General features: G+C 38.7%; 1 protein-coding gene across 9 annotated transcripts in view; it reads right to left on the minus strand.

The window, feature by feature from the left end:
- The window catches only part of RBM33 (RNA binding motif protein 33), a 133469-nt gene that overhangs the window by 51435 nt on the left and 67895 nt on the right, over positions 1–14139 (minus strand). For all 9 annotated transcript variants that reach the window (XM_009204292.3, XM_003896916.3, XM_009204291.3 and 6 more), the window contains one exon: positions 12709–12767. In XM_009204292.3, coding sequence (XP_009202556.1) covers positions 12709–12767 — 59 coding nt within the window. The remainder of the gene's footprint in view (positions 1–12708; positions 12768–14139) is intronic.

Genomic DNA, 14139 nt, shown 5'->3' on the forward strand with positions numbered 1-14139 from the left:
TCCTTTAACTGACTATTTACATGCTGTCTAAATGCACAGTCACTGGCATTTGAATGTTACTGATACATAACAAAGCCCCCAAAATTCTCTCTCATGATAGTTTTTTCACACTCAGTGGAAAATAAAAGGCTTTAAAATCCATCACTAATGTTCAAGCAGAACTTTATTCTAACTTCCAGCGATCCTGCAGGTGCACAGGTTGAGAAGCAGCACTCATCATCTAACCTGACAGCTCTCCCAGCCCTGTCTCCATCCCAGCCACTTACCAGCTACAGCCTTGAGCTCATAACTGAATCTGTCTGGGCCTCAGTTTACTCACCTACGAAACAGCGATAACAATAGTACCCACCTCACGGGGGCAGGAAAGTCCTTAGGACAGTACCTAGCAAATAACAAAAGTCCATCATACATGTCGTTATCATTTTTACACGATTTTGTAGACAGCAGCAGTTTTTGTAGACAGACTGTAAATATGATATACAGCTTCTGAAATATGTCCATGTCTTCTGTAATATTTCCATGTTTCCAAACAGGGTAAAAACCAAATCAGTACAGATTCCCTGTTTGCATTCTTATTTCTGAGTTCAAATCAGAAATCCCTCATAAAGTACCAGCAAGTCCTAGAAACTTTGTCTCTTGAATCTCTCCAAACCACTCCCACTTCTCTCTGCCCTTCAACTGTTGGGTACGAGAGCTGAGACCAGACCTGCCTTATACATCAATGTGTTTCCATGCTTGGCCCAGTGCCTGGCACACAGGCGGTTATAAATATTTAATGGATGAATGAAATGCCTGTTTGTAATAGCAAGGTATTCCCCGAGCCTCACATTCTCAACCTGGAAGTACTGCACCATGCTGTAAAACCAGCTGCCCACAAAACACGGGGAGAGGTGCTGAATGGCTGAATGAAGGAAGGAAGAAACAAAGGCTAGGATGTACTGACCTAGACCTTGGGCAATGAACTGCCTGAGGCTTTCGAGCTGAGCAGATGTGAAACACATACATGCACTAGGACCAAAGAGAAGCCAAGATCTGGGGTGATCACTGGTTGAGAGACAGAAAAATTAACAGAACTGAGTTCTTACATGTATGACAGAATTTTTTTTTTTTTTAAGAGACAGGGTCTTGCTCTGCCACCCAGACTGGAGTGTAGCAGCACGATCATAGCTCACTGCATCCTTAAACTCCTAGGCTCAAGTGATCCTCCTGCCTCAGCCTCCAGAGAGCCCAGGACTACAGGCATGAGCCACTACATCTGGCTGATTTTTAAATTTTTTGTAGAGATGGGGTCTCACTGTGTTACCCAGGCTAGTCTGAAACTCCTGGCCTCAAGGGATCCTCCCGCCTTGGCCTCCCAAAGCACTGGGTTTACAGGTATGAGTCACTACATCTGGCCGGTAAGAAATCATTTTAACTCGTATTCTATGTAATATTGTTAGAGAAAACGAGTGAGAGGACCATGCTGACTGGCTTCTTCCCCCTGCAGCTGGGAAAAGAGTGAGGGTCACCGGCGGGAGGCCAGAACTTCCATGCTAATAGGGTTTGGCTCTGCATCCCACCCACATCTCATCTCCAACCGTAATCCCCACAGGTGGAGGGAGGGACCTGGTGGGTGGTGACTAGATCATGGGGGCAGTTTCCCCCACGCTGTTCTCATGATGGTATATGAGTTTTCACAAGATCTGATGGTTTAAAAGTGGCACTTCCCCACTTTGCTGTCTCTCCTGCCACCATGTGAAGAAGGTGCTTGCTTCCCCTTCGCCTCCTGTCATGACTGTAAGCTTCCTGAGGCCTCTCCAGCCATGCGGAACTGTGAGTCAATTAAACCTTTTTTCTTTATAAATTACCCAGTCTTGGGCAGTTCTTTAGAGCAGTGTGAAAACAGACTAATACACATGCTGTCTCATTTAATCCTTACCACAACCCTACAAGGTAGGTATTCTGCTCACAGAAATCTTCTGACCACTTAAATAACCTCCACTTAGTACAAGGTTAGAAAGTGGCAGAACCTGAATTCAAACCCAGGCTGCCCACCTGCAGAGCACACTGGGGACTCCTTGGCATGAACAGCAAATGGGGAGGGATTTTTCTCACATTCCCTAATCAGTCCCTAATCATATGTTTTATCATTACATATGTAAGTGTAATTGTGCAAGTCTATGTGTGTTTCAGAGGCAAGAAAACCAGTATGTACTACATCAAGTCAAAAGTCAGATAGCCATGGAAATTCCATGGCAGGCTTTAATAAGTAAAAGAAATTATCAGTACTCACGTGACCAATCTACAAGAACTGCATTAAAGAGGTAAGACCAAAGATGCTATCTAAGATGTAGAAAGAAACCATTTACTCAGAGTGAGTAAACAAGGCAATTTCTGACCTTGGAAGTTAGTTAAATAGAGCAAGAATGGGAAAAGAAGGATTTGCAAGTGTAGCCTGGAGTCTGTACATGCTACAGGCAGGGTGCTGACTCCTGAAGCAGCTGGGTGAAGAGCAGTGAGGAGGGAGTAACATTATGTCAGCAAGTGCACAGGATCCAAAGAACCTGAAGTACACACTGACCTTTACAGGTGGGGAGGCTGGCCCAGGGAAAGAGAGCACCTGAATGGTAGATAAATCCAGTCCAATCAGGAGGAAGTCATGACGGCCCATTTTCCAAGATGACAAATGCCCGCATATCAGTCAAGTGGTACCAGGATAAGAAAAGTGGGCAGATAATGCAAGACACCTCTCAGAAAAAAACATTCAATGACTGATCCATGAAATACACCAGAGTGAAAAGGGTTGCCTCAGCTGGGGACAGTGCCTCACGCCTATAATCTTAGCACTTTGGGACCCCAAGGTGGGCCAATGCTTGAGCCCAGGAGCTCGAAACCAGCCCAGGCAACATGGTGACACCCAATCTCTACAAAAAGTACAAAAACAAATTAGCCAGGCATGGTGGGAGACACCTGTAGTCCCAGCTACTTGAGGCTGCGGTGAGAGGATCCCCTGAGCCCGGGAAGCTGAGGCTGCAGTGAGCTGCGATCACACCACTGCATTCCAGCCTGAGCTACAGAATGAATGCTGTCTCAGAAAAAAAAGCAGGGGTGGACGGTTACCTTTCTGGCAATGTCAGATGCTGCTGGACACAAGGGAGAGCTCACCCGGGCAGATCTGCGGCTTGCCACTGCTCTCATAGAACTTGAGAGTTTAAATATTTAAATAAGTTGTTTAACTTTTAAGCTTTAAGATCCCAAAAGCTGCTCATTGACTGTTAACACTATTGCTTTTCTGAAACAGAAGTTTGACAAATAGCAGGTCTCCTGAAACGCACAGTGTCACTTTTCCTGTTTTCTGTTTGTTTTGAACACAAGTGGCACTTTTCTCTTTTCCTCTAATTACACAACTTAAATTCCGACGAACACGTCAGCCACATGGAAAAGATTGCTTAACTGCTCACCTAGCACAAGTTATCACTTATTCCTTAGTAACAGAGCCCTAATTTTATTCAGGACAACACTGCCCAGATAAAAACTACATATTCCAACTTATAAGGAGGGTGACATTTGGCTAGACTCTGGCCAACAGGAGCAGTTGTCAGCTGGAGGATGGGTGGCAGGGAGCTCCCTGGGGGACACCTCAGCTGGCCTGTACCTTCTGCCCTTGCCCTCCTCTTCTTTTGGCCTGGAATACAGACAAATGCATTAGGTGATGGGTAGATGGGAAAAAATGTGAGTCCCTGATAAAGCTGCTATACATAAAAAATAAAAGCTTTTTCATTTTTATGCAAAAAATAAAACAGTCACTGTTAATTAAGTTTTCTGTTAAACAAGCCTCATTCACATCCTGACTCAGTCAAATATCATAGCCAGTTTATTATGTTGTAGCTGATACAAATACTGCTCCAAGAAACTGGCAGACAAGTCACTTTTCCTCTATGAGATAAAGAAACTCAGGTTTACAGAGTTAGAAGTGAATTAACTAAGTTTACATCACCAATGAATGACAACAAAGAAGAACCCACATTTTCACACTCCTGGTTTATTGAGTGCTTTATCCATCATAGTACCTTGATTCTGCTAAAACAAATTTATCTCCAAGCAATGCCATATAAATCATGGCATTCATAAGAGGTTCTGTTGATGTGATCATTCCTTTATTAACTTCTATCATTTCATGGGAATAAGGGTACTACATTACCAACTCCCTCTACCAAATACAAAATTATTTTAAAACTGTTATGAGCTGTGAATACCTCACTTAACAGAACTTTTAGTACTAACGTTAATTCTACCTTTTGAAAGAAAAGACTACTTTAATCCTCTCAAATAATTGCTCAATTTTGCTTTTCTTTATATCCCTTTAAAAATCCAAGGTAAGAAATTATTATTCTCTCTCATATAATTCTCATACAAATTATACTTTCGCTTTTCTGCATCTCTTGTTAATTACATGATTTTTATCTATATTAATCCTATTCAAGAAGAACTGATAACTCCAGTTACAAAAAAAAAAAAAGATGAAAAATTTTGCATAAATTGCTTAGCACAAAGTTAATCGTATAAAGCCAAGAATAAAAAGGCACTAACAGCTATTATGTGACTTATCAGCTTCCCTAAAAGGGTCAGTCCGTATATTTTAATAAGACTAATTAAATACCTTAAAAATGTCATTGAAACTTCATGAATCTTTCAATAAATTATAACCAATCTCTACAACATGTTTTCCTTTATTAATCTCACTTAAAATACAAAGAACTATATAAGAAACCAATTGACACTTAGGAACACCTCTCAGTTAATTCCGATTAAATGGGTTGAATGCAAAGAATAAAGGCCACTAGTGACCCCTGACATAATTAAAATTACAGCCCTCTATCACAGTATGTTAATCCTCTTATTTCAGTATTCTCCATGGATTTTTTTTCTTTCAGGTTATGCCTTGTTTAAATACCTACATTCATCTTCCTAGAGGGTATTTTTATATTTACAGATGCATTCTAAACATTTTGAAGAAGGATATACCTTGTGCCAAGTACTAGGTTTCATATTAGGGGGTAAAAAAAAAAAAAAAAAAAAAAAAAAACCACGTGAATTTAAATACGTTAGGATAATACTAATGGTTCAAGCAGTGAAACAAGAGCACCCACTACAAACTACAAAACTTCTGGGTACAAAATGGTGTTTTGATGAACCTCCTAAAGACTACTTACATTATTTCCTGAAATGAAAAACTCTTTATTTCTGCACCCTCACCCTCCCACGCCCTCCTGAAACAACTCCTCCCAATGACTGGCCCCGCTGTAGTAAACTTCCTCACTTCAGTACTTAATGAGGGTCACAACTTTACGTAGTTACAACTCAACTTACTGGATTCTATCATTTTTTCTCAGTTTATGGAAATTCAATTTCATATTGAAGGAGAAAGCACAGCATAAAAACTAAGAGAATCGGCCTCTAGTTCTACCTCCCCTTTCCAGTTGTGTGAACTTAGGCAATTTGATCTTTCCAAAAGTCAGCTTGCCAATCTCCAAAACAAAAAAATAATAATTTTTTACTTTTGCTCCACGGGCTGCTGAACACAGACTGTGGAATATAGTGATCACTCAATCTTTTTTTATTCACTACCGATTTTCAACCATATATGCTCTATAAAGACTGTATTTCCTCATTCAAAAAAAAACAGAAAAAAAAAGAACCAACTAAAAAAGGAAAGCAGTAGTATCAGCTATGTCAACTGAAAAGCATACAGTCTGTCTTAAAGTCTCATCTGTGAATACACTGACTATATCATCCACAATCCACTCCTAGGCATTTACTGACAACTTATGTTCCAAAAAAAAAAAATCTGTACACACATACACACCCCCCCCCAAAAAAAAAAAAAAAAAAACCTGCCATAAACAAATGTTTACGGCAACTCTAATCACAACAAAGACTGGAAATAACCCAAATGCCTATCAGGTGAATGGGTAAACAAACTGTGCTATATCCATATACTGGAATACTACTCAGCAACAGAAAAGACAAACTACTGACTGGTGCAGCAAACGGATGAATCTCCGATGTGTTATGCTACAGGAAAGCAGCCAGGCTTCAAATGAAACAAGCTCTATGATTCCATTGACACAACATAATTATAGGAACAAACCCATTCAGTGGTTGCCAGGGGCCGGCAGGCAGAGGGGCTGACCACAAGGAGCAGGAGAGTCCCCGGATGAGTACATAACTGTAGGCACCAAGCAAAACGCACACACCTGTACACCCAAAGGACTCAATTTTTAAAGTAAAAAATTCTCATTGTTTGGAAGAACTGCTTTTTGGTTTTGTTTTGTTTCCTTCTTACTTGACATGGAGTCTCACTCTGTCGCCCAAGCTGGAGAGCAGTGGCACGATCTCAGCTCATTGTAACCTCCACCTCCTGGGTTCAAGCAATTCTCCTGCCTCAGCCTCCCAAATAGCTGTGACTACAGGCACCCACCACCATGCCCAGCTAATTTTGTATTTTTAGTAGAGACAGGGTTTCACCATGTTGCCCAGGCTGGTCTCGAAATCCTGACTTCAAGTGATCCGCCCACCTCAGCCTCCCAGAGTGCTGGGAGCACCGACCAGAAGAACTGCTTTGGATACTTTATAATAAAACAGGACTTCTTTCCAAGTGTGCCTTAAAAATGCACCTAAACAGAGCCACAGGTCTTCAACGACTCCCGGGAAATTAAATATTAAAACAAAAAAAGCAGTGTGTTTTCTAGGACACATCACTAAAAGTAACTAAGATTTCCTTGGCACAGAGGAGTTCCAAGACTTTAAACTTTGTGTCCAACATTTCATAGGATAAATTATTAAGTTGCAAACTGCACTGAGGTTAAGTCTATATATATGGCACTCCGTATCTGAAGAGAATTTAAAAAGTGTCCCAGTCAATGTTAACAGATTGACTTAGCCAATAAACAAAAAACAGCCCTCCGCCAGTATGCACAGGAGATTGCTTCCGGGCCCCGCACATACACATGTTGTACAAGGGACAACTGTAGTTTATCACATATTTTAGAAAGCAGTTTTTACAAAGGAGCTCAACGGCTCCAACAGAAGAAACAAGAAACCAATTCTATGTAATTTCAAGGCGTACTCCCTGGCCTTTGAGTGAGTAGCATGGACTTTAACCCAGCCCTATCTCTATCCAACACATGCACTGCATGCTGACCAAGCAGCAAGTTAAAGGGTTACTGAATTTGATAAGCCACCTTCTTTAATAGCTGTTACCACAGTGTTTAGCTGCTCCTGTTACTGCTGCAGATGGGAATTCATTGATATGATTAAATTTGATGGTATGATAATGTATGGTAATCACAATTAATCAGAAACTCACTAGCAAGTGGAGGATGTTGGGTATTATGTCACCTGCATTTTAAACTGCATTCTCTCCTTGCAAGCCTGACAATGTTTGACAGCTGGAAGGATCTCCTACTATATTCGCCTGCTACTACTTATAGTTCTGATCAGAGAAAATGCCCATGATTCCTTCCATAGCTTAAGCGCTGGTAACTATAAGGCACTGCAGGCATGTAAAAACAGTAGGTGTTCAAAAGCAAGACTTTCTTTCCTGGACAGAATAAAGTCTGGATTCTCATCTGCAAGGGCTGTAATCAGAAAGCAATGTGATTTGATGCAGCAGTCTCATCAAACATGATTTGCATGAAATGGCCTATAAGATGCATCCAGCAAACATCATTCACTGCCACCTGATACCATGTGCCCAAATGCAGCCCAAACTATAAGACCTGTGATGCGCTGTAACTACAGAGTCAACACAAATGAGAACCTCATTTGCTAGGTCTAAGTAAGTAATATTACGATTGTTAAGAAGATGCATTTAAACTTAAAAGTATAGTTTAGTTTAAATTTAAGAAATTATTCAGCAGCCAAACTACCTGGTATTTAGCGGCCAACTGAAATACCACCATTGCCCAACACACCAACGTAAAATCAAAGGACTGAATAGTTTTTAAAATGTTTAAACCTCTTTTAAAATAGGTTTTGAAACATTCTAGGTCAAGAATCTTCAAAATGATTTTTTCATAAGCTTAAAATTTAGCTCAAGACTTTTTCATACACTTAAAAACAGCAACTGCACAGAAAAACAAACGATTCACAAAAATCTCAAAACAACACTTTAAAATATTCCGACAATTGACATTTTATGTTACTTTTTTAAGTGGGCAAACTTTAAAAACAAAAAAACTCTCTGAGGACAAATACATGACTAGAAAATATACTTTACGGGTAAGATAAGGACTTACAGTTCTGTATTAGTGACAAAAACACTAGGTATAGCCTTTGCAGAAAGAGAAACCAATTAGATTAATTTAACTGTAAAACAAAGAACATGTGAAATGGAAAACAGAATTTAAAGTGTAGAAACTTACTTCCAGAAAGGTAACTAGCCTTTCACCCCACTACTTCCTTATTTAAAAGACAAAAAAAAGCACAACACAGTGTTTTGTGAAATAGCATTTGACAGTCCTAACATGAACAAAAATGTGTTCATTAAATGGACTAGTGGATGGTAAGAGGCCAGACCAGAAGACCGGACAGAGCAAGTGCCCAAATGAAACAGGGTCATCAGTCACACAGGACATGTTAAGTTCTGAGGGTATGTTACTTCCTCTGCTCATCAGCCCATGTAAGTATTCATGTTATGTAATGGAAACATGTTTTACAATCAGAAGAAAAATAGTTTCAGAGTTCAGAACTAATACGCATATCTGTAACTAAAATTAAGCACATAAATCTAATTTTTAAATGGAAGCCTAAATTACAAAGCACTTTACAGATCCTTAAATGAGGGACTAGGGAAAGACATGCATCCTAGTGCAAAGACTAACATAACCAACAGTTAAAGCAATTTTCTCCAAAATGATCAAAAACAAGGATCCTTAAGACACTTATTTTGACATTCAGTTGTTTTAAAAATCATTTCTTAAATTCTCCAAATAATGCTAATTAACAAGAAATAAAAATATTAGTCTAACTACAAGTAAAGCCTAGAATATCAAATTTTGGCCTCAGATTTGGATTTTTAAGAATAATTTTTAAGAATAATTTTAAAGGCCGGGGGCAGTGGCTCACGCCTGTAATCCCAGCACTTTGGGAGGCCGAGGCGAGCAGATCACGAGGTCAGGAGATCGAGACCATCCTGGCAAACACGGTGAAACCCTGTCTCTACTAAAAATACAAAAAAATAAAATAAAAATTAGCCGGGCGTGGTGGCGGGCGCCTGTAGTCCCAGCTTCTCGGGAGGCTGACGCAGGAGAATGGTGTGAACCCGGGAGGCAGTGGAGCTTGCAGTGAGCCAAGATCACACCACTGCACTCCAGCCTGGGCGATAGAGTGAGACTCCGTCTCAAAAAGAAGAAAAAAAAAAAAGAAGAATTTTAAAAAAATTTATACACTATGAAAAATAGGATTTCATATTTGGGTGCCTCGATTTCTGTAATTTTTAATTTAAAAACTAGACGTATTATCACTCAGCAAAATTTCTGGACATACTAGTTCTAAACTAAGCATAAATACCAAATGTATCATAGATCCTTTAAAATTTGGAAATCTAGTGGTACTTTTGTGTATTGTCTTTTTTTTTTTTTTTTACTCTTTTAGTTGGGTACAAAGCTGCATTCTTCTATAGTTAAATGCATGTGATATAATTCTACTATGCAAATTCACATATGTGGTCTTGAAAACAACAAAAAGTAAAAAATATAAAAATTAAACTGCACACCCCCCTTTACATTACTCATTCTATGTAGGGCTCCTAATAAGCAGTAAGATCACTCTATATTAAGTTTTGGGTATGTTTATTTGACAACTATGTGCTCCCTCCCGCCCCTCCGCACAGGGCCTGTGGCTAAGTCCACCACAGAGCACAGGATGCCTGGGACTCTACACGGGCATTTAGCCACAGACATTCACCAGATATCACACAAATAGGAGTAAACACACAACTCTGACTGATGTGAGGAAGCTACATATGCACTACGAGCACAGCTTTGGATAGAATGTTACCTATCCTAGGAGCAATGAGAATTCCTTTAAAGGTACTTAAGCTGGGGAAAGGAAAGATTACAATGAATCTTGATTTGCTCAATTGCAAATTTCATAACAACCGGCACACAGATTTCTGAATTCAAATCTATTTTTGCGTACCAAGAAGCACACTGACTCAAACAGACCACCTGATAAATCTGAAGTTGAATGTTCCATCGCTTTGTGTGTGCGTGTGTCGTCAGTTTTTAAAGCAAAATTCGGTTTGACAAATATTGATTGAACCCCATACAGAAAACCACCAGGATAGAAACTGAGGGGCATACAGCCATCCATAAGAACCAAGACAGAGCCTGCAGGACATCCAGCCATCAATAAGAAACCTCCAGTGGGCTTTGCTAAGCCACGACAATGCTATCTTCACTATTTTTAAATTTTACTCAAATGAAAATTAGCTTAAGGACATAAGTTAGGTTTCACTTAATGATGCTTGATTCATTTTATAGCTTAGAGACAGCGCTATGCAGAGCACTTGGCATAAAGTAGATCCTCATTAAATTTTCACAAAATTACATTTACATTCACAGGAAAGAAGTTTAATCTAGTAGTAGAAAAAAGAAAAAATACTCAACAAAGATCTGGCTTACAACTAAAACCACCAGAGAGAGCCTACACTTTATCTTTCTCCCCAACAAGACTCTGGTGGGCTTTTTAAAAACATAATACCGCTACTGTATTTTTTAAAATACACATTTCACGATTTTCTCTCAGGGAAAAATGATGACAGAAATAAGTAGTGCACTGCACGCGCTACATCCCAAGTTCACTGTGACGTCAGCACTGGGGACTTAAAGGAAGAGACATGCTAAATCGTGGTAAAGACCTGGAGTGAAGAGTACACTTACTAAGCTACACTCACATACACGGCTCATTTCTAGCCCAACCATTTCTGATCACCCACACATACTTCCCATCTCAAAAACAAAAACAGAACATTGCACCTCACAGAAACTGTTCAAAACAGCCTTGAAACACATTTACCAAGCTTAGAGTACTATATAACTGAAGAGCAAGTTCAATTTCTCACAAAAATGTTCTTTTCTTATCCTCTTCTAATAGCGGCAAAGTATTCTAAGGTTTTATTCCTAGCATCAGATACAATTATATTTGCACAACTGAAAAATGAAATAAAAATTGCAATTGACTAGTCTAAGTTTATATTAGTAAACATTTTTACAAAAATATAAATTACATTGCTTTAGGTTTATATCTTAACTGCAAATGCTATTCACATCAAATTTTATCCTTGTAGTACAAAACATGAAAACACATCCAAAAATGATTTTAACACAGATATAATCATAGTCCTGAAAAAGCAAAAAGTACTTAATATGTTAGTGCTTTACAATAACTAGCAGACAAACTACTCCACAGAAGAAATATATTCAACGACTAAAATCATACATGTCAGCCTTAGGCAACGGAACTAATAAACCTTGGCTTTTTAGACAACTGCTTCAAATAGATACCCAGTAAATATCACCTAATGTTTTAAAAACAACTAACTTTTAGAACTTGGTAAATAATTTATAGAAACACATTAGCTAACTATAAAGAAATCAGGAAGAACCAGCTTTAGAAACCATGTCATAATTCATAACTACAAGTCAAAGAAATTTCTATAAAATACTCTGAACCTTAAATCCAATAATGTTATTTTTGAATAATCACCTGATTATACATTCACATCCTTCATTTAAGCCTTCTTGCTAAATGCCATACATAAATGTTATCTACTGAAGTACCAAAGATAAACAGTTCAATAGGCCATTTAGGTATTTCCTGAAAATCAGACTGTTTAACCTAAATAAGGCTACCTCTGTTTTACACATAAATGACATTAAAATTTTATGGTCAGTATATTTTTTTCCCCAAACTGTTTTAAAAAAAAAATGTACTCTCTAGTAAAACCATGAACAAACTACACACTGAACCAAAAATTCAAATAAAATAAAATGTATATATTTAAACAAATATAACTAGTCAATGGGCTTGTTTCTTCTATCTAAAACACATTAGAAGAATGGATAAAATTACTGAAAATACAGCAAAGTGTGCATTTCTGTGTGTGTGTAAGTGAATGAGAGTGTGTGAGAGACAGCGAGAGAGAGAATATATGCTTTCTTTTAAAGATATTTTCAAGTGAAAACATTCATTTTAAATTATAAAATGAGTGGCTCATCAAGACCCTAGAGGTTCTTTTAAAAAACAAGAGATCTCTCATTTTCATTTCCTAGAATTTCACACACACACACACATACACATGCACAAACATACATGTGCCTGCAGGCGCAAGCACACATACACCCCCACCTCTCTAATAAAGCAAGGCCCTTTCTCACTTAGCATAAGGCAATAATAAAATCAATATTCATATTCTTTAAGACGAACAGCATTCCACTGATGATCCTGATTCAACAATTTTACAGTTAAACAAAATTAATTCTACTCTCAAAAATCCACTGACCTTAAGCCTTTAACAAACATTTTCTATTGCAGAGATTACTGTCAATATTTGCAAATCCTTAAAATTATATTTGGCTGGAACCTCTTGCACTTGCTATATTAATATTTCTTAGTAAATGTATGCTCATCCCTATCAGAGCAGAAGGAGCAGCTGCTACTCACTGGGAATCTCTGGGGTCCCACAGCAGGTCTCGGCTGGCTCGGAACTGGTAGCAAGGGCACTGCAAGAAAAACCCCTTGCGTTAGAGACACACTTTACTCAACACCCAAACCCCTGTACTACAAGATATGAAGTTTAATATAAAATATATATTATGTGTACCAGACGTATAACACATTGTGCTTATACTTAAGCTAAGCATTTAGTATTTTTAACAATTTCATAAAAGGGGGAAAGCAGAAGTTTCCTTTTCAGTACACAACAGTGCAAAGCAGAAGTTTAAATCTCAGTAGTTGACTATTATTTGGAATTAAAATATTTTGCAACAAAAGAAGACAGTATTACTCTAAAATAAAAAACCTAGTTTGTTTCTCCTATCCCTATCCAGATAATTCAGGTTATCGAATCCCAGTTATATTTTCCTACGCCAGTCATATACACATTTAAATCTCAACCCTCATGAATCATGAAAGAGAGAAGGGAAGGAGGGAAGTGAGGCAGGCAGAGAAAGGAAAACAGCACATCCCAGGAACTGGAAAAAACGCTCACAGACCGTTAAAAATTTTCTACTAAACAATCTCCTATGCCAAGGCAAAGTTTACTTTGGTTTATAAACAAGCAGGACTTCCATCAATCCACCAGAACAACGAAACAAATCATTTTTTAAAAGACATCTCAGAATACAGAAGAAGCTAGATGTAAGTTTCATACCTTGAGGCTAAATCAGATGTGTTTAAGCTCTTTAAAACTCATCATGCACTATACTGATCTTGATTTTCAAAGAAACTCACTATCTAAGTGCAGGCTACATCTTACATCAAAACATGCTGGCAGATACACCTAGGAAGCTCTCAGATTGTCAGGTACTTTGGGGCTGAACTGTTTGCAACTCCCTCCCCCCGGCCCCAACCCCAAATGTATACACTGAAGTCCCAACCGCCAGTACCTCAGAATGTAACTGGATTCCACTGACTAGGTCTTTAAAACAGGTAATTAAGGTCACATGAGGTCTAGGCTGTAATCCAACCTGACTGGTGTCCTTATAAGAAAGGGAAATTTAGACACAGTACACACAGAGGGAGGACCATGTGAGGACACAGGGAGAAGGTGGCCAATGACAAGGCAAGGAGAGAGGCCTCAGAAGGAAGCTGCCCTGCCCACACCTCGAACTTGGACTTCCAGCCTCCGGAACTGTGAGAAAATAAGTTTCTGTTGTTTAACTCGCCTTATTTGCGGTGCTTGTTATGGCAGCCCCAGCAAACTCATACACATCAGGTGGAGTTGACAACGTAGCGTATTTTTTAATTTAAGAAGTGTCTGCTAAATGCGAAATACAGGTGATACCTCTTAAAAGTCCATCAGAATCACTTCAAAAACAGGGTGCTAGGATAAACTTTTTTTTTTTTACTATGATTACTCAAGGAATTCCATAC

The sequence above is a fragment of the Papio anubis genome, chromosome 4 (assembly GCF_008728515.1).
Source record: "Papio anubis isolate 15944 chromosome 4, Panubis1.0, whole genome shotgun sequence".
Classification (NCBI taxonomy): Eukaryota; Metazoa; Chordata; class Mammalia; order Primates; family Cercopithecidae; genus Papio; species Papio anubis.